The 21,189-nt window shown below is 48.0% G+C and overlaps 1 protein-coding gene across 1 annotated transcript in view; it reads right to left on the minus strand.

Moving 5' to 3' along the window:
• Nucleotides 1–21,189, minus strand: part of MDGA2 (MAM domain containing glycosylphosphatidylinositol anchor 2) — a 244,782-nt gene that overhangs the window by 70,837 nt on the left and 152,756 nt on the right. The window contains exon 9 of the mRNA XM_086462047.1: nt 8,859–9,128. Within this exon, the coding sequence (XP_086318173.1) occupies nt 8,859–9,128 (270 nt within the window). The remainder of the gene's footprint in view (nt 1–8,858; nt 9,129–21,189) is intronic.

Raw genomic sequence — 21,189 nt, forward strand, 5'->3', positions numbered from 1 at the left:
CTTGAAGGCCCCCATTTCTCCCTAATTCTATTAAAAAGCTGTTTCTGTGGTGCGCCATGTAAGGATTCACTAAAAAGTTTCTCTTTGTTAATATTTTAAGTTTTTCAGGACAGTGAATTTTGCTTGTACAAGTGTGAAATGCTTAACACGAAGCAGACACTACCTCGCAGCTGATAAAGCAGAACACACACCACCAGATTTTGGTCAAGGCACGAACTGCACCACAACCAAAGGTGGCAGTTCTTTTCGACTCTAAAATTTGAAACTTTCACTACGGTGGATCCCTACAGCTCACCCATCTCACGAGAGGCACAAAAAGGAGCACGTGGGTATCTCCAAACCAGTGTCACACCAGTTTCTTCCAGTGAGTGCCGCTGGGGAGGAAGAGCTGGGCTGGACCAGCTGGCATCACTTGATGGCTTCACTGCTCCATGCTGCCGAGCACTCGTACAGCCCACTGAAGTCAACGGGGTCTGTGCTTGCTGACAACCACGAAAACAAGACAGCTGGTCTGGGTAGTATTGAATTGTTAAAAGAAAAAAAAAAAAAGGACAAAAAGGAAAAAAAAAAACAACCGCTGTTCTCCACTTTTGCATGGTTTTAAAGCAATTTTCCCAAACAGACATCACTGCGATAGCATCTTTGTTCAGGCTGTAAATCAGCAGCAAGGAGATGAAAATTCAATCCAAGGCTCTCAATAACACTACCCAAGAGAAGAAGATAAAGAGCAAAGGGAATCGGACCTCAGTCTCAGCCTTGCACTCCAGCAGATTTCAAAAGGATAACCATCAGAAAATTGGCCATTAAAGCGAAGTATCTGAGTGCCTGCTGACAGCCGGGAACGCACCGCTCAACGACCCAGGGCCAAGCTACCACAAGTACCTCAGCGGTTCAGGAAAATGTCATGGCTAATCTCGAGGCAGATGAAGTATCTAAAAGCAATAAGTAGGTTAGTGCTCCATGGTCCAGAGCCAGCAGTCAGTCACAAACGACCTGCACAAATCCAGGCAGAGAGGCCAAGCAGTACTTTGGTTTCAGAAACGTCCTCAGACAACGTGCTCATGCTCCAAGACGATTTGGACGCCGAACAGCAATACAAAATTGTTTTATTTAAAGTCACCTTTATGACAGGATAAGGAATCAGAAAAATAAATAATTTCTCTAACAGTCAAAGAAGGTAAAGTAGAGGATTTGGGGGCGGGGAGCAGACGGAGCACAGAGCTGCGATGGAAAACAGAAGGACAGGAGCACCCAAGTACCTGACAGCCCAAGTCAGTTACTTCAAAAGAGATTTTTGCGTATGTTGTTGGTATATTTGAGTGGACATTCTTTGGCCTCATAGATATGACTTTTTTTTTTTTTCCCACGCTCTGAAACCAGCGTGGGCTGTGTGGGGAGAAGGGAGAGGATGAGACGGGCAAGCGCAGGGAGGCAAGAGGACGACCTCCCGCAGCCCCTCTCCCCTCTTCACCCTTCCGTCTCTCCCATTGCTCCAGTACTAAATTTGCCTTAAGAGGGAGGGAAAGGATATCAAGAGCCTAACAAATACTCTAAGGGAGAAAATGGCTAAATTGAATTTTCTTGTAATGTGGCAGAACGCCGGCGAAGACCCGCTCTGCTGCTTTGTGCTGCCCTTCAGCAGCGGCCCCTGGGGCGCCTTCCTGCAAAGACAAGCCTTGCTCTGCATCGAGACGAAAAAATGACAAAAAACAAACTCAGCAGAGAAAAAAAAAAACCCAAAACTGAAATAACCAAACACGACTAATAACGCTGAAGAGAGGATCTTTAGATTAAAAATGAATGTCCGCTAGCTAACGGGCACCAGCACATTGCTGCGGGGCTCCCGCATACACGTGCGGGGACTTGCTCGAACAGAGAGGACGCGGAGGATGGATGCACGAAGGCATTGGGGAGATATCGCAGTATTAGAGAAGCAGAGAGCATAAAAGGGGAAGATTTTGATTTAGGAAAAAAATAATCCCCCAATCCTCAAGCCCTCTGGTGCCGATGCTAAACGACAAATTTTGAATTCACCAAAGTGAATCAGTTTTCTTTAGACTTCAGTCAAGCCAGGGTTCCACCCTGCCAAAAATATCGGCAGTAAACGGTTCGGAGGAAAAATGTTACATATTAAAAGAAAAAGATAAATATTTAAAAGAACAAAGCAAATATAATTCCTTAATTCCCACTGTGGGAAATGTGTGCAAGAGAAACAGAAGTGTGTCTACCAACGACAGAATATCTGATTTATTCTATGAAAAGAAAATATCTGTATTTCCAGCACAGCGCTTGCCTTTCCTGCATTAGCTTCCTAAAAGATCAACAGCTGTCCCTCACCTGCCCCAGTAACACGCCTGTGACCGTCACTTACCATTCCGCTCCGATTTTTAAAACCAGAGGGACACGACCAATTGAACCGCACACATTTCTGTCCCAACCAAACGGGCTTCAACATCCCTAATACAGAAACACTTCACAGCGCGGAACGGAAAGAGAAAAAAGGAAAACTATTTTTCTGGTTTTCATTTTTCATTGTGTTAATCGACCCAGGGCGGCCAGCTCTGCAGTCAATGTCCCTGTATATTTATCGAGGACATCAGCAGGAGAGAGAGAAAAACACAGCTTAAGCCTGAAAAACGTAACTGGAAATGTTCCTGTTAGTGAGAGAGGGCGAGGGACAGGCCTCAGTATATGAAATCATTGAAATCTGATTCTTGAGCCTGATTAGATTTCGAGTGGATGCCTTCCCTTCCGTCACGACCAGGCAGCAGCTGACGTGGGTTGGGTGTTTCTGGCCATGGGTAGGTGCATCCATCCTGGAGGACGCAGGGAACAGAGCAGGAATCCTGTCACCTCCCGGCTCGGGAAGCTACGAGGCCCATTTGGCAACACCGAACCTTTCCACATGGAAAGGTTTTCCAAGCCACCGTGAGTTCCTCTGGAGTCTCCATGGAAAGAGTCAAGGAGCAGCAGCAGCCAGCAGAGCCTGGACTAGAGGAGCACAGCCACCGCCCTCCAACAGGGGTAGGTAAGGGTTTGACCACCGACCGGAGGCTACGCTAGCAAGGTTCATACCTTGGGTAAAATAACAGCAGGATTACTGGAAGGCTCTCCAGACAAAGAATTAGAGCATAAAATCATATTATTACTCCCCACTTGCACGCGTTTGAGGCTCATAGGGCAGTTGGGCAGAAGCTGTGCTTTCAGCGGGGGGAGGACCGCAGTGGTACGGCACTGACTGATGAACGCGGCGGTGTTAGGAGGAATGGTCAGGCTGTGGTTGCTTCAGCTCTGGGTTCTAGTTTTGTCTAGAAATGAGCATGAAGTGGCACACAAAACGAGCATTTGAGGCACACGCCTGAAATGGGTCAAAAATCTGACTTTTTGGTACTTCCGCCAGGGACCTGGTTTTGCCCCATAGCTATGATTACTGAGTTCCCTAGACAAGCCCCCTTAAAACCGAGAGTGTGTGAAGAGCTTGTGCCACAGGAAAGACAGGATGGTCTCTTATAGCTTTAAAACATAGCAAGATATTCATTTGAATTGTGCTGGCATACATCTTGTTGAGAAAAATCAAAGTGAATAATCATTTTCAACTCACCAGTTAATCACAGAATGCCAGAATGGCAGAATCACGGAATACCAGGTTAGAAAGGACCTCAGGGATCATCTGGTCCAACCTTTCTCAGCAAAAGAAGTAGTTTAGGAAGGCTGTTCTTCTGAAGTATTTTAGATAGGTAGATTATTCTTGATCCCTACTATTTCACTTGCCAATGAGCTTTCCTGATGTGTCCATAGCATTGTACTTATCAGAGAGCTATTACCAAAAAAAAAACCCAAACCAGTCAACTGAAACTCACACAAATAACCCAAAGCCCAAAACAACTGCTAGCAGTTATCGGCTAGAACAACGAGGAGGAACAAATGGTTTCAGAAAAAAAACCCAAGTAACTATCGCGAGCAAGGGTTCAGTAAGGCCCAGCATCCCCTGGCCACTGCTAGGGACTACCCAGCCACAACGAGACCGGTGTCTGGCACAACAGCTAGAGGTTCCTGGAAAATGGAGAGAGGAAAACTGCTGAATTTGAAGCAGCTGTAAAAAGAAATACAACACACAGCTCCCGCATGTCCCTCCACCAGTCTGGACCCTGGACAATCACTCCCCGAGGGGCAACCATGCAGCGAGGAACAGAACTGATATTAGAGGCATTGTCGTGTCTTCCAGCCAACACACGCCCCAGCTCAGTTCCTGAACACTGCACTGAATTATTCGCTTGGGAAGTTGTCTTCACACTGACAAAAAAAAAAACCTGTCGTAGAGTGAAAACAGTTTACTGGCAAAATCCTGACATTTTGGGATTGTGCAGGTAAAAAAGAGTACAATGAATCTGCTTCCAAACAAGTTTTCTAAAACAGGATTTTTGCTTGTTGCTTTACATGAATCCCATTGAGTTTATAAGAAAAACATTGACATGGGAAGCTACAAATAACATACACTTCTGTCCCTCAGTTCAGTGCAAAAGGCCTTCCCTAATAAAAAAAGGATTAACGAAGCTATAAAACTTTAAATGGCAGAAAACCGTTTCATTCAGCTAACAGGGCCATGGAGAAGGACCCGATACCCTGCGATTTCAAGCGGCTGCGATTTATTTCAAGGCGATGCCCTTGTGGCAAAAGCATCCCGGCTTTCCCCAAAGGCTGGGCGGAATTCTGACACGACTTCAGCTCGATGCTGCCCGGACCACAGCGACGTGGCGCCGAGGGGGAAGAAGAAACACTGAGGCAGAAATTGCTGCACGGGTTTCCAGCGAGGTTGCTCCTGCAAGGCTACACGAGGAATCGCATCGCTCCCACCACGGATGGATGCTGGGATCACACCGAAGGGATGACTCCGTGTCCAGCTCCTCAGATCCCAATTTCCTAAGGCACGGGAGAAAGGAAGGCAGGAGATGGGAGACCCTTGGGCAGACTGAGTGGAGACCCCCAGCCAGCCAGCAGACACGGGCGGTACGTGCGTGCCCCCGGGCTCGCTCTGCTCTGACTTTAATCCAGTAACACCAGTGAAGCTCCACGGGAAGGGAAAGCTCTGGTCATGCTGGTAGCTACCAATTATAACCTACTTAATTACGAGCTGATTGGCTTGATGTTGCTCCTGGCCAGAAGCACTGAAAGCGTGACGCAAGACTGGGTAAGTAAATAATTAAGGACTGGCTTGTTAATTAATGCAATATCTCATGGTGAAAAGATTCCACAACACCGAACAACGCAACATCAATATTCAAAGCCGTCTTCACTCAATGGTGGGATCAGAAGTTAGCTGGTAAAAGTAAATACACCAATATAATGCCATTAGTAGCTTTGTTTAGTACTACCCAGTGTGATTAGTAATTTAAATAGTATCTCACAAATGACATATAGAATTGTCATACACGATGGGCAGAGAGATTTCACAACGCGACTGAGGGAAGCAATCACGCAAGGAGGTGTGTCCGCCCCTTTCAAACATACCGATTAAGCAGCGGCACGAATTTCACGTGGATGAAATGAAGTATGGTTTCCTTTCCCTAAAAAATCCTCTTTGGACAGCAACTTTGGTGAACAATTCAGCCCGAGGCAGCCACCAGCACAGCAAATTTCAGCCCAAGCGGTTAAAGCCTGCCAAAGCTATAAGCCGCCAGCGACGCAGCGTTATGCCAAGCCTTGTCAGGTAACCTCAACGACGGGTAATCTTAATCCTAAATAGCTCCCCAGGTGTGCAGAATACCGCGGAACAACCCCCACTGTAGCACCAGCCCTTCTGACAGCAACGCGAGGGCCGGCTTGATCCCTCTCTTGCACGCTGGGAACCTGGAAAACGCAGCCTTCAACCCCCCCTGCCTCGAGGAAGGCCAAGTCGCTGTGAAAAAGGTGTCCCTGGGGTGACCGGGGCTGGCAGGAGCCAGGATACAACCCAGGGAGGGGGACCCACCCCACGCTTACCCAGCCTCTTTCTCCAGCACTCAAATCCTTCCCCCACCTGCTCGGAGGCTTCTCCACGGCCAGTGCCATTCATGACATTTTCTGCATCTGGTTTTTTTTTTGTTTTGTTTTTCTTTTTCTATTTACTTCCAGCCTTGGCAGGGTTTTAACAACACACCGCCTGAAGTGTACTTCTTCTTGCTCTTTGGGTATGAGACGCGCTATCGACCACTGAGTGAAATATATCGATAGCGAAGCTCTGAGTTGCGCAAACTCAACTTCGCTTTCCCACAAATACAATTTTTCTTGTGTGTTCTTATTTATTTCTAAGACAGTAGCAGGTTAAACCTGCCTCAGATTGGTCCACCTGATATAAATTAACCCCCTTTTCCACATGTGATTTATTCTGCTTTCATTTGGCTCAACATACAAACGCAGTAAAAACAGGTTTTGCAAACTCTAGGGCCACTATAAATCTTTTCATCCAGGCTGCTTTTAATACTGTACTGAAAACCTTTCTCTTGGCATACCAATGCTTCTCTGCAGTCCCTGCAACGTGAGCATTGCAGCACACCACTGCTACATGTAAACCTGGAAAGAAAACCAACTAAAAATGGGCTACAACAACCCCTGTTATTCCACCCAAATGAAATGCTCTCCACTATCGCCAGATTCCTGCCACTGAGTTATTTATTTGGCTTTTCTCTCCATGCGTGTGTTTAGGAAGTGACCCATTTCGTTTCTGTAGTCACATTCCCAGTGAAATGCAAGCCTCCTTTTTAACCACTTTGTCATTTTTCTTCTACACATTTTCAGCTCCCCAGTGCTTTAACTTCATCTGTCCTGATGAGACTTGGGACCAGAACAGAGCTGCTGCTCTTTCCTGAGAGCCATTTCAACTCCACGTCTCAAAGAATGTGTTTACAAAACATGTCAGTTTTAACCTTAAAAGACTGAGGAAAGCAGGAAAGTCAAAGCGTTACTTTCAGCGTCCTTAACCCAACCACACGACATAAATTCGCATAATGGTATAAACTAAAAATGAGCAAAGCACACAGAGGGATGCGAGACAGAATAGATCATAAAACCATTTTACTACTAATTTTCAGTTACGTGGCTTGCTTTGGCATGGCAATAAATCACAGAAAGCCACTCCGAGTGCCCCAGTCTTGGTAAAATTATTGCCTTTCGAATAGGTTCCCAAAGTGTGATGAATAGTAAACTGAACCGCATTTACTCATTTGGGGAAAAAGGGCTGTTTCTCTCGTTTCCTTCGGAGCCACCTTTTGGATTAAACTCCAAAGGGCTGAAGAAGTCGGTGGCTGCGAAAACACCCCCACGCAGGCTCTGAATGGCAACTCAGCCAGAGGCTTGATCACATTTCGAAGGAAGCAGAGCCATCAGTCACTGGGGCGCTCGCTGTGTGCCCACCACGTTCGTGCCGAGTGCCACCGGCCCCAAGAAATCCCCGCCAACAAGATGCCATTCAGCTCAGTCCAAAAGAGAGGGGGGAAAAAAAAAGTATCCACACAAAAGCAGGCCCACGTTTTTTCCTATAAAAGCAAATTTCACTGAAAAACACCGGGGAGCTGAACCGAGTTGTTGCCTTTATTCCCAGGACAGATGCGTATGGAAGGTCTACCCTGATACCCAGGACTTGTGCAGAACTGGGTCCCTGAGAGGTGCTCTGCAGCTCTTCCATCACATCCATGCTGGCAGCAGGGAAGCGGATAATAACACCCATTTCCCCAAACAACGGCAGGGTTCAGAGAGCTGCCGCGCTGCCAGCAACTCCACAAGAAAAACCTTGTTTAGATCTAATTGTAGCTGGGGCCAAGTTGGTAAAGGAGGAATAAAATCCCAGCTACGATGGGGGATCTGCTCTACATATTCTGAGTTTCTTGTTTCTGCTCTGACATCTTTAGGGAGCTGGGGGCTGCTCGTGCTGACCTCCAGAGCGAGCTCACACGGAGCAGCGGTCGGACACCCCTTACAGCTGGTGCCGAGGAACAGGGGGCTCCCGCCCCACCGCAGACCTTGGGAGGAGATGGTTCACTTCACAGAGACGCTTTTTGCCCTCCAGTAATTCTAAAAAGTGCCCTGGACAACCCGCCTGGAGGGATGGGGAACCTACAGCTGATGCGACTCCAGAGACCAGAGGACCTCAGCTTGGGCACAACATCTGCTGCAGGCACGGGGCGTTGCAGGATCAGGCAGCTGAGTTTTCGAGTCACACTAACTGATTTCCAATAGAGGAAGAATCAAGACTCGCATGCCTAAACACCCAGTTTAACGCTCTGATCCAAGATAATAAAGATAAAAGACATAGAAAGTTTGTCTCAATCCAGTGCATTAATCACACCACACGGGCAGATCACGGCAGGGGTTGCACATCCTCTCTGACTCTGTGATCTTGTGTACGAACTTCAAAGTCCTTTGCTTTTTGAGAAAAGGAACAAATTTCACTACCCCTCTGTACTCAGGTAGCTCGAAGCTGCTCGAGACTAGCGTCTGCCCACCCCGGTCTCCGAGCTCGCTAAGCGTACCAAAAGAGAAGAGGACATTCAAGCCTTATGGCAAACTTCAAACAGAAGAAATTTGCCGCTTGATGACTCTCTCAGGCCTCTCTCAAAAGCGTACAGATGCCTGCAGAGAAGGGATATTTACATTTCGCACATAATAATCTTTCTCTTCAAACCACTGAAATAAGCTCCATCTCTTATCTCGCTACCAACCTCCCCAGAACCCAAACCAGAGGCCTTCAGCCTCGGTCCTACTTTGAGGGACATATCTCTTTGGCAACCCATCAGCTGAAGCCAGAGCAGCGCCACCCAACGACCCGCGAGCCCGCGGCACGCTCAGTCCATCGTCTCGGCGCGCCAAGACGCCGCCGAGCCTACCTGTGACGAGGAAGCTGCACCGCCCGGCGCCCGCTTCGTTGATGATGTTGCAGTTGTAGATGCCGTAGCTGTCGCGGGAGAGGCTGCTGACCGTGTACTCGGTGGAGTCCTGCACGTCGAACTGGCCGGTGCGCAGCAGCTTGCTGCCCAGGCGCCACTCGTAGGTGAGGACCCGGGTGGGATATGCCCTCAGGACCCGGCAGCTCATGGTGATGCTCCGGCCTTGGCCTTGACGGATCTCCAGGAAGGTGGGCTCCACGGCGGGGGGGTCTGCGGGAGACGAGAGAGTGGGAGCTTCGTGAGCGAGTTAGTGCGAGAGACGGAGCTCACCACCGCTGAAAGGCCAGAGCACCGCAGCGTGACCCAGCATCCACGAGAGGGGACCTCAACAGCGGTGAGTATACAACCCCGACAGCCACCGACCGGCTGGCAACAGAAAGGAACGCGCCCAAAGCATCGCATCGAGCTTTCCTGGTGAGTACTTGGGACCCGGCGCTGCTTCACCAACGCCTTCCCTCAAGATGCAGCAGCAGGTCCCGTGCCCGCGCAGCCCAAGAGGCTCAGCCCTCCCAAGCCTCCCTCCCAGAGCAACCACAGCCTCCGACACATGGGACTTTCTGGAAGAGGAAAGGGGAAAAAAAAAAAAAAAAAAAAGAGATAAAAGCCTGGACTCGGTGTAGATAAAGTGCACAAGGCAGCAACAACCCTGGGACAGAGCTGACGCAGCGATCCTGTGTTCAGAGGGGACCTAACTTCGCAGTGGCAGAAGACGGATCGATGAAGTCGCACAGACACCCCTCCACACCCTGCCCTGGCAGCTGCCTTCAGGCTTCAACAAATATATCATCACACGGTAATCTTTCCTATCCACTCAGGTGGTAGTTTTGATATTCCAGTAAGCACAGAACGGGCCATTTTCCCGTAACTTGAATTAAACTGCATTTTAAATAATTTAGATTTGCAGCTACGAACTCTGACAGACTTCTGATTCCGGCAAAATACAAAATAAATAAAATATAGCCAACATACAGTGCATGCAAATACCTGACTTCACCATCCCATTTGCCTTTTGAGAACTTAATCGTGGCAAAAGAATAAGGGCAACCTGGACAGAACAACGTCGGCACTCAGCTCTTGTCAGCACAGCTATTTAGATCAGGTAACGTGCATGGAAAACGTGGATGCGTTTGCAATCGGATGCAAAACGGTGAGTGACGAGACATTCCGGCTCTTTAAAAAGCAGAGCTCATTTTTTAACCCATGAGAAAGAAAAAATCCTGAAAGCCTCCCGTGCCAGTAAGTACATGAAATCTTCATATCCATATTAAAAGAACTGTCTTACAGACCTAAAACATAAAAATATACCATCCCTGACGAGATCTGTGCGAGAACAATCTTCACAGAGTCCACACCACGCTCTCTTTTACCACTGTCTCTCCAAGAGCATCTTTTCCTCTGGTCCTCCATCGGTTGGTATCTCCATCCCAGACACCAACAACCTTCAGACTCTCGATATTTCATCCCCTACACAATGGAGGCTGTAAACAGACTCCCTCAGCTCCTGTAAATGAGGAACCATACCTACACATGTACTGCTGCTCGCCATCTCCTAGTTAGACAAGAATCCAGCTAAACACAGAGTACTTGGAATTAAGGTAAAATTTGGAGACTGCCATACTAAGACAACACTGGTTAGAGCTCAGGACATCCAGCCCTTGCTTTTGTAGCTCATTGCAATAACCACCATTTATCTTGTACCACGATCCCAGTTTGGTTCTACTGGGAGAGGACTACCACGATTTGGCAGCCAGGTGAGCAGGGAGGCAGAAGTGGTGAACAGCCTCAGAGGCGGGATACAGGGCTCAGCGGGACAGCATGACGGAATGGTGGATATTAACTCTGAGGACAATTGCCCCTGACCGAGATTCCCCCCCCCAAAAGTGACGGATGAAGAAGGGATGGTGTGGAAAGTACCGATTCAAAACCCCACCAATTCCAGCCTGACCTTTCCTCTTTGTAGATTAAATATCACACGGCTTTGTGCAGTTTTGAAGCCAGATTCTTAACTGGCACACAGGCTGCAGCACAGCCCCAGACAACTGCCAATAAAGACCAGAAACCCTAAATCCTCCATACCGCAAGCCTTCTTTCCATTGATAATATCCCCCCAATTTTGTGTCATCAGAAAATTTCCTCACAGCGTGACTATTCTTTGTGCCCAGATACAGAATAAAAAATACGAAAGAAGATAAATTCGTAAGAAATTCCACTAGTCTCTCTCTCCAGCCTGATGTCTGCCCTTTTGACACAACCCAACAGTGTCTTCATCTGCCCTCACCGTACAATTTCTCCACCTTATTCTGCTTCACTAATAGTTTCCCAAGGCAGTAGCTTTGCAGGGAATTGTTCGCTTAAAGATAAAAGTTGTTCTTGGGAAAGAAAATGTGCCAGATCTCAGCTTTCTTCTAAGGGAGAGCTGTTTAGCTAGGCGAGCCTGATCTGCCTTCCACAGATTCTCGGATTTTCCTCTAACCACCCCGTCTTACAATTGTTCATACTTTCCAAATACCTTCTAAATCATATCAAATGGATATCAGAGAAATTACTAATAAAGTTCACTAATATTTACCATCATCCAGCCATGTCTCTGCCCTGAGAAGTCAGCCTCCAGGTCTTCATTTCAGCTGTGACAACTCCGCACCCATCACCTCTTCAGCCCCATTGCCTTCACCCTCACAGCCAGCACCACAATAAACTTTTAAATCCAGGCAAAATTATCACCAACTTTGAGCCGGACACAGCTTAGCCGATAAGCTAATACAACACAAGGATGCTCAAAGAGCATCTGACTGGAGACCCTCCTGGCCCAGCACCCTCCCCACTGGTCCTGAGTGCCTGGAGGAGAGGGCGAGCACAGAGGGCACTGGAGAGCTTCGGGACAGGGAAGCTGTGTGTGTGACCTGTTAAATAGCTGTTAATGGAGGATTTTCCTAACACTTTCTCCTGTTACTTACAAGCCCATTTAATGTTTGAACATCCCAAACTTGTCTACAATTTGTAATAATCTCCTCTTCTTTCGTTTGTTTTGCTGTTTCCATTTGAGGCACCATATTCAGCGAACACCGACCCGCTGCTCACCTCTCCATGGCAGCTCTGCTTTAATGACTCTTAGCACATATTGGTATTCAGTCCCCTCTTTCCTCTTCCCCTGGTTTATTTACTCGTGAGATACTTTAGCCTCATAAATAGCGCTTAAATGGAAGTTTCCCCTGCCTTTAAGGTCAAAATAGTCTTTAAAAAACAGAATTTCCATCCATCCCTGAGCAGATGATACCCAGTGTCAGAAAAAGGAATTTAACTTTGGTTGCTCATTTCAGAGTGACGCTTTTGCAGGTAATAACTTTAATGGAAAAGGAACGGGATGATAAAACCTACAATATACGACAGCAGCCAGAGCTAACAGTTTATTTTTCTGGTTTTTGTTTTTACAAGATAGTGACTTCACAGCTAGTGAAGGTGCTGGTGTCTCAGGCATCTTCTGAGAGTGATGATGCTCAGAAGGAAACTTATTCCGTAGCTGTTTGGAACTTATATGTGTTAATTCATTTGCATTAGCTCTTCCCCAAGGCTTTAGCAATTTGATTTAATTTACTTTGCTGTACTTATTCCTATCTTTCATAATTCTAGTATTAGTTTTTGAAAAATATATGGAAAAACCGCAAAGGGAGTAGAGTTCATTCTCTTAAACAATTATCTTTGGGAAGCAAACAGTCTGCAGTTAAAACAGGCTTTATATTAATGTTTAATGAATTTTTTAGCCTAAGCACATTCATGGCTTAAGGATTATAAAAGGGAAAACGAAGGCTCCCCAGCTATCCAGAGAAATGACAGCAAGGATGCTTGTTTGTTTTAAACCAGACAGCTGCTCTTCACCGTCTGGATCTTATCAAGGTCTTTATTCTAAGATTTGTTAAGGAGAAAACGTACCATTCAGTGAATGTATTTTGACTGCGTGGCCTTGAGCAGAGACTTCACCTGCCGATTTGCTTTCTCCAATTTGCATTCTAGCCTAAGCAAATTTAGTTTTTTTTCTCCCAGCCCTAGCAAGAGGAATAAATATGAAGAACTGATGCCTCTGCTTCAGCTGCTGTTGCATCTGTGGCCGTTTTTTTGTTTGATTCACCCAACAGGAACGTTATTCTCGCACCAACCTATGCCAGCCACAGAGAAGGAGTAGCCTTCAAACGCTCTTGGGGTAGAATCTGCACCACAAAAAGACCAGTAAATGACAAATCAGGTGAGGTGACACCATCTTATCAGGGGGCTGAGGGTCTAGGTGGGCAGGGGACCACACTGCTGCCTTGCAGACCAGCCCGTGATGGACTGGGGGATGCGGGAGGTGGGACTCCCACTCAGGGAATGGTGCTAAACCACCGCGTATTTAAAATGCCAGCGAAGCCGAGACGATTTAAGCAAGCTCTGTTTCCAGTATCTGATTGAAACATACTGTAAATTATTTTATTGCCTGAGGGATGTGCAGTGGAAAGTCAGAGTCATTCTAGCTTAAAAAGGCAGCCTTTCTTCTTTCCTTTCCTCTTTTTTTTTTTTTTTTTAAGTTATTGAGGGCTTGTTTGCCTGTGAGGGAAAGTTACTTGCTAGGATTTGTATCCTGCCTGGTAATGAAGGCTTGGGCTAGGCAGTTAATTTTATTTTTTTTTTTTTTTTATTTTGTGTCTACGCCTGTGCCTCTGATATATCACGCCCAGGCTCTGAAGATTACTCTCAGGAAAATTGTGTGGCATTTCTTCAACTTCCAGCAGAGGCAGCACTTCGTCTCCCAGGCCACATCAGCGAGTATTTTACAGGTTACAAAGCAGGTATTACATATTACGCTGTTGGCAAGAGGGTTTGTGTGCTTTTGTAACAAAAAAAATGATTCATTCATATATATACATGTAAATATATCAGAGCTCGATGCATGGAAGTCTGCTGTCTGATATGTGCTTGCATAGATCAGTCGAGTCAACATAACATACATAATGTCTACTCAAATGTTTTAACGGGGTTTACCTTCCTCCAATGCCATTTGTTCTGAACCTAAAAAGAAAGGAAGTCTGTGCGCTTTCGTTTGATACACAGCTCTGCAGGCTTCCTCGGAGCTCCTGGAGCCCCCGGATCAGGCAGCCAGCAGGCTTGACAGTAAAGCTCTGTTTTTCCTGTTCAAACTGTGACAAGGCATATTAGCAAAAGCTCTTAAAAAAACCCCCAAAGTCCCATGGATTGGGGTGCACAGGCGTGGACTGGGGGTTCTTCTTGAACGGATTTGAAGACAGGAGATAGAGGGGAAGAAGAGCTGCTGAGTGCAGAGCACCTGGGATGCCGGCAGATGTTGGGGTGGGCTCCCGAAGACACGGGCCGCTCACCTTCACGGGCAGTAGGGCAGGCTGCGGGGCATCGCTGGGGATTTAAACCTGGATCTGGCCGAGGGCAGCTGCAGCAGAATCCCGCAATATTGAGCAAATCGGTCATAAAGCCCACGCACGTAATTAATTCATCAGTTGCAATGGAAACCCCGGTTCCTAACGAAGTCCAATCTAATGGAGCCTAATCAAGTGGTGCCTTTCAGGAAGGAGATCGCGGAGCTGCTGTGGGTATTTCTCTGAAAACAGCTCCGACGGCGCCAACAGCCGGCGACGTGCGGAGCCAACTGAAAGGGAGAGACCCAGCGCAGCCACCGGGCGGCAGGTTTAAGGCAAACGCCAGGAACTATCCCTTTGGACAACGCACTGCAGCCCTTTGGACAACTCGTTGCTGTTTTTTTTCTTCTGGAGGTTAACGCCAGCGCAGAGTCGGACCCGGCCGGGTGCGATACGCCTACGAGCGGCCGTTAACGCCGGCGGTGGGAATACAGCCTCCAGCAGATCGCTGGATGCTGAAACAGGCTGGGGAGAGATCGCTCTATTCATCTGCACTGCAGGACTCATTACGATGCTGGCAAAGCCTTACACGATTTCCACCCCTCCGCAGTCATTATTCCCATGTCTCTCCATCCTCCAGCTGTTCTTTCTGGGCACCTCCAGCTCTTCGGAGGATTATTTTCACATGCAATTGAAAACTAAATGCAACAGCACTTGAAGCTTTCCAGGTCCTGACTCGGTTTATTTTAACGCAGCAGAAAACAAAACATCACCAAAAAAAAAAAAAAAAATTCAAATCAGCTTCCTGGCTCCTGTGGAGAAGGAGCCAGACTGACGGCAAGGGCTGGAGAGCACACCCGCTCCAGCAGTGCTCCCTTCCAAGGGATTTGTACAAATACTCGAACTGGGACCATAATACTCAAGCTGGGACCTCGATCCAGCTCTGCTAAAACAAACTGCCCGCCAAACCCCCCCCCCCCCGATGGCAAAGGATGCGCCAAACAGCGCGGCAGGGAGCGGGCGGCAGCTCTGCCCGCAGCAGCCACCCACCCCGCCAGCTCTCCTCCGCTGATGGATCCACCAACCCCCCCCTCCCCAAAGCCCAGGACCCCCTCCCCAGGCGGCAGGGGAAGGAGAAGCACCCCCGCCTGCCCCTCGGCTCTGTTAGGAGCCGCTGGAGAGCTGCCTTTGCTTCGGGCACTGCAAAGACGACGCGAGTCAGTCCTCTCTCGGTGCCATATAAAAAACCCAAAGATGAAAACGGTGGAAGCACAGCGCCAGCCTAGACAGGTAAATTATTTAGTCTTTACAAGCCCCAAGTGATTTACTGCTGCTGTTACCCCTTCCCACAGGCAGGGCACGATCTCCATGAAAATGCCTCCAACAACGTCCAGAAGCAGCTGGATAAAAGAGCACCTCAACCCCAGCCTGTCTGTACCTTTCCGAAGCTAAACGAACACTGTGTTCTTCCAGAGGAATAAAAATCAAATAAGCACATACTTTAAAAAATAATAATAAGCCCCATAAATGGGAAGTAGCATTACAGTTTAAAGGTAACTAAGGTTTAAAGGTAACTCAGGTTTGGTGGCAGAACTGAGATTACAGGACATAATCTTGCCCTTGCTCCCACAGAGGCCAGCGGAAGGCAACAGCATCTATACTTAAATAAATGAAAAAAACTATATCATAGGCTCTATTTTGTGAAGAAGTAGAGAGATCCTAATAATGCCGAAGAGTCAGGCAAAAAAAGAATCATGAAAATACTCTTTTGAGGCAATGGAAAACTTCTTAGAGGGTTGCCTTACAGATCCTGCTCGGTCTTTTAACCAGATAGAAAATCCAAAGGAGTTTGACCAGATTGTAAAAGGCACATTTCAGAATTTATGTAGTTCTGGAATTTTATAGTCAAACTTGGGGTTTTTCTTAGCTACTGGGTTGGGTGTGGAGGTGACTGAGTGAAGCCTGATGTCCAGGACACAGAGAAGACCAGACAAGATGGCCAGAGAGCTTTAGGAAACTCGAGCACATAACGATTGTGACCCCCATGAAAATGACAACAGTAATTTTCCAGCCAGAGCTCAGATACAGCTATTACAACCTTGGGTAATGGATTTATTGCAGTGAAATGAAAACGTTACGTCCAGAAACAGAAAAAAAAAATCATTTGCACATCTACCCGTAAATCAAAATAGAATCGCAAAACCAACCCAGAACCGCGCGTTCACAAACCAGCCCTGAGCACAGCCAACAGCCCACGGCATGCCAAGGGGAACCCCTACCTGCATGGAAATTCGCTTGCCAGATGTGACAGCACCCAAGTTTTCTGAACGTTTGGGACCAAGGGACACCCCCCCGAGCCTCGGCATCTCTCCTCGGCGTGGCCAGGCAGGAGCAGCGCTCGGGGAGGGAGGGGACGTCCCGCTGGGGACCTCCGGGGCTCCTGGCTACCGACAGGACCGCTACCGTCACGCAGAACAGTGGTAAGCGAGCTGGCTTTCTGAAGCGCCCCTTTGATAATTAGAGCTAATTGGGAGAGGCAGCACCTAGACCAACAAATGGAGGAAAGAACATCCACCATCTTCACGGTGTTCATCAACCGTTGCTTTTACAATATACCACTGGCACTTGAAAAATACCCTAATAGGCAGGGTTTTTAAAATCCACACCCACTACAAATGACTCCATTCCCAACAGTCCTTAAAAACCGTTTCTGACGCACGGCACACGGCGGTACTCAGGGCAGGTGCCCGGCTGGCACGAATCGCCAGTGGGTTTCACCAGAGATACGGCTACGGATGCCAGCGGAGCATCTGGCCCAGGCTCTTGTTCAGTTCCTGTCTTCTTCCCTAGAAATCCTCATGAAGCAATTTCCAGAGATCCTTTTCTTGTCGTGAGACTACTGAAAAATATCTTTTAAAGCTTTATTTGGAAACAAAAAGGAAAAGGGAAGATTGTTGCCTCTGACAGAAGCGTACCAGGTATATTTTCACTACAATCAAATCTGACTAATATTAAAAAAAAAAAAAAGGTATATTTTTAAACAACCACATCACCAACACTGAAACTTAAAAGAAATCCCAAACAAACCTAGAAAACTAAATAGCTAACTCAGAAAATTAAAGAGATAACTTAAACGCTGCAAATTTGGCAGGGAGTACGCCGAGCCCTGCATCGGCCGTGCCAGCACTTCGGGTTTGCTGTCAGGTCCATCTCCCCGGGCACCCACCTCCACCCGCCCTCCTCCCCCTCGGTTGCGCTCCCACTGCCAACGATTTGGGGCAGGACCCCGTTTCACAGAGCACCACGCCGGCACCCACGCAGCACGACACCGCCGCGGCCGTGGCCGCAGCTCTCTGCTACCGTGCTAACAAACGAGATATGACGGCACTAACGAGCGCAAAAATATTTTCCTCTGAGCCTGGCCATACTCTGCGTGGCCAAATTCAGTTTACAAGCAGTAATTGCGCTGGAAAAAGCAGAATGAGAGAGGCGCCTTTCCTCAGCACGCACGACCTTCTGCAAGCCAGGAGGAGGAAGCTGAGGTTTATATTGCAGCCGCCCAGGTAATTGGATCTATTTATTTTTAGGTTATAGTAGTAAATTTATCAACCCTCTCCGTGTACAAAGGGTCAGACAAATAAAAATCTATTTTTATTCTCTAGCTTTTTTTTTTTCCTTAAAGAAACAAATAGCTTTTTCTCCCAATGAAGCTGAACTTCTGCAGCAGGTACTTAGTGCTGCTCACAGAAGTTGCTTTAACTGACAAATAAGCTGAGCCTCGGAGCAAATGCAAATATTGCCTTTCCAGCAGCTCTGGAGGCGGAGAGGACTGTTCAGCTCTTCCCCCCCCAAAGCGCAGGGAGCACATCCACGCGTTTCCTCGCTGTGAACGAGGTCGGGGATGAGCCACGCTCAGCCCAAGATGCTGTTTCAGGGGATGCAGTCAGTCTCTCCGAGGCTCCTACAGGGTGCCAGTTACGGAGAATTGTACGGGGGCAGTAATGTATGAAAACAGGGAAGCTCCTGCATCAACCCCTTCCAGAGAAGCATGAAGATGTGCCTATCAACTACGTTGGGTTCCCCCCCCCCACTGTAAAATCAACGTTACATAGCGGTTTTCATTGTTAGCGACCAACAAGAACTGTATTCAACACCTCCGAATGGAAAACTGACTTTCCTTAAATAATTTTCCTTTTCACCAAACTCCTATTTTCTTCTTAGAAAGCCAGGATCAGCTGAAGCTCAGCCGTTCCTAACTAGTTTTCGACTGACTTCGGTTAAAACCAAGAGCGGTTTTCTCTGTTACTGAATGCTTGAACACCTCTGCAGAGTGGGTCTAACGACAGATTCTCACAGCAAAAAAACTCGCCGTTTTTCTGCTCCAGGACTCTCAAACAGGATATCTGAGACCAGGCACATGGGGATGGCATTGAGCGAGAGGGAAGGGGGAAGAGGAGGCCTGAGCTCACAGCAGCGAAAGGTCACACGAGGCACAAATCGCCGGCAGGTGCCTTTTTAGGTGCTTTTCGTACTCCATTTAATACACGAAAACTGAAATAGCAGCAGCCTGGCGGGGAAGCTGCACTGACACCACGACGTCATGTGAAACCTGCCTGACATCCTAGAGGCTCTAACAGGGTACAACCAGCCAGGAAAAGGACATCTCGTCGATTTGTCAGCCTCATTCCGACATCCAGGAGGACGCACCTCCCGAGGGATATCTGGCAGAGCTGAGTTTCAGAGGAGGGGGAGCCACGACCCCCCCCAAAGCACCAGGGTGTGCTCCCGACAGAGCTGCAAGCCCAAACCACATCCTACCGTTCAGGGCCGTTATTACAGAGACCGGCCGGCGGGTAATTCTGGTTGGCTCCATTCAGTGCAGGGAGGCGGCGATCTCCCCTCCTGGATGCAGGCAACGCCGGCACGAACCACCATAGAATCGTTCAGGTTGGAAAAGGCCTTTGAGATCAAGTCCAACCGTCGAAGAAGTCCAAAGACTTGACACGACCTGGTCTTCACGCCTGGCACACAAAGCCCTGCACGTCGCCTTGCCCACAGGACTGAGACGGGACTCTCACGCTTCATCCAGGCAGAGGACAGCATGCGCCAGACTGAGCTTTCAACGGAGTCTGAAGTTTTCCAGCGAACCTAAATTTCAGACTTAACAAGATCTAAGTTTTAGATGGATTTTGAGTTAGTAGATTTCAGTGCAATTTTTATTTTTATTTTTTTTTTTTTTTTCCCCATTGGCTGCAACAGCCCACGTTAGCGCGTGGTTTGCAGGTTTACAATCGCAGAAGCCTGGTCACCACTCTCCGGAATTTGATAACTTTGATTTTGATGCCACTTCCAAGTTGCACCCGCTGGCTGCAGACATTCCTTGACATTTTCCTGGCTGATGCCTCTGTCCTGGTTTGGCTTCTTGACAGGACAATAAATTTTCTGAAAACACTGAACAAGCAGTGCGCCTCACACAGCAGCGCTGAGTTTTAGAAGATTAAATATTTGTGCTAAAACACGTGAAACTTTTGCAAGTGAAAAATATTCAAATGAGTAAACAAACAAGAAATAACCTAGGAGTAAAGCTGCGATATTAATTTTCCCACATACCTGCAAATCATTATTTGCTTTATTTGACTACCTGTGGCAAGAATGGGATTGTTGAATAATGATGAGCTGCTTTAAAAAGCCATGAAACGGGTATAATCCACAGTCTTCCAACAGCACCTACTCCGTTGATGATCTTTTATGGGCTGCAACGCTATTCCTTCTATTTTGTGAAATGAAAATTGCAATCTCTGAAAATATCAATCTTGAACAACACCGTGGCAACACTTTTTATCTGCCAAGACATCACGAAGGAAGTAGTGTCTCAGCCCGCAACAGCTGCCCCTGCCTCTGCACAGGCAAGTCGTGGCCCCCAAATTTGTCTCTCCCCTCCCTCCCCAGGACCGAGGAGAAGCAGGGACCCACTGGTGCCACCCTCGCAGCCTGCGCGCTCTGCAGAGAGCCGGCTGGGAAAAACTCCGCACTTACTGTAAAGCACTTTTGAGATGAAGAGGTGCCACGCACAAACATCACCCGCCAACTCTGCGGGTAGGTCTGAGCTGCACTGAGTTTTGGCAGCCACGCCCGTGGTCTCCAAGGGTTTTAGGGACCCATAAAAGCGCCTGCCATCCCACCACACCGCCACGATGCAGAACAAAAGCTGCACGTCCCCGCTTCGGCGTGGCCACCGCGCTGTGCGTGCCCGCCAACCACGGGGGGGTCGCCTCTGCTCGGAGCTCTGCTCCCCACCAGCAGCTCACGGCGACGAATCCCGGCATTTGTGCGGGAAGTGGATGAGCCAGTTGTGAACAAAACCGCGCGGGCATCTGCCAAAGCGGCTTGTTTTAAATCCAGACGTGGGGGGAGAGATTTCCCTCTCTGTCTCTCGTTCTCCCCGGAGCAGACTGCCTGCAGCGACCGAAGGGCTGACCTCGGCGGAGATCGACCCAAAGCGACACCTACCAGGAGTCCTACCAGAACCTGTGGCATCTCGGTGCGGTCTCGTCGCATCTCCTTCCTCCAGGCCAGCCCTACCCAAACTGCTGTTGATCAAATCATCCCCTTCCCTGCTGCTAAAACTTCGCTTCCCCTATTCAAATCTCTTCACAGGCCTCCTGGATATTTAATCAGCGAATACAAGCTCCTCGGTTGGGGGCAAACTCCAAGATTCAATGTGACTTTAAAGAAACGGGCAACATAACTACCTGATTAGACACGGGAACTGTTATTATTATTATTTTAGTACCAGACTCACTGTCTCTCTCAACTTCCCGCACTCTATTTGCTTATTTTCCCTGCTCTACAAGACTCCAGTTATTAGGAGGAACTCTCTCCACAGACCTCAACCCCCCCCCCCAAAACCTGCT

This window comes from Leptosomus discolor, chromosome 3 (assembly GCF_034619465.1).
Source record: "Leptosomus discolor isolate bLepDis1 chromosome 3, bLepDis1.hap2, whole genome shotgun sequence".
NCBI classification, from domain to species: Eukaryota; Metazoa; Chordata; class Aves; order Leptosomiformes; family Leptosomidae; genus Leptosomus; species Leptosomus discolor.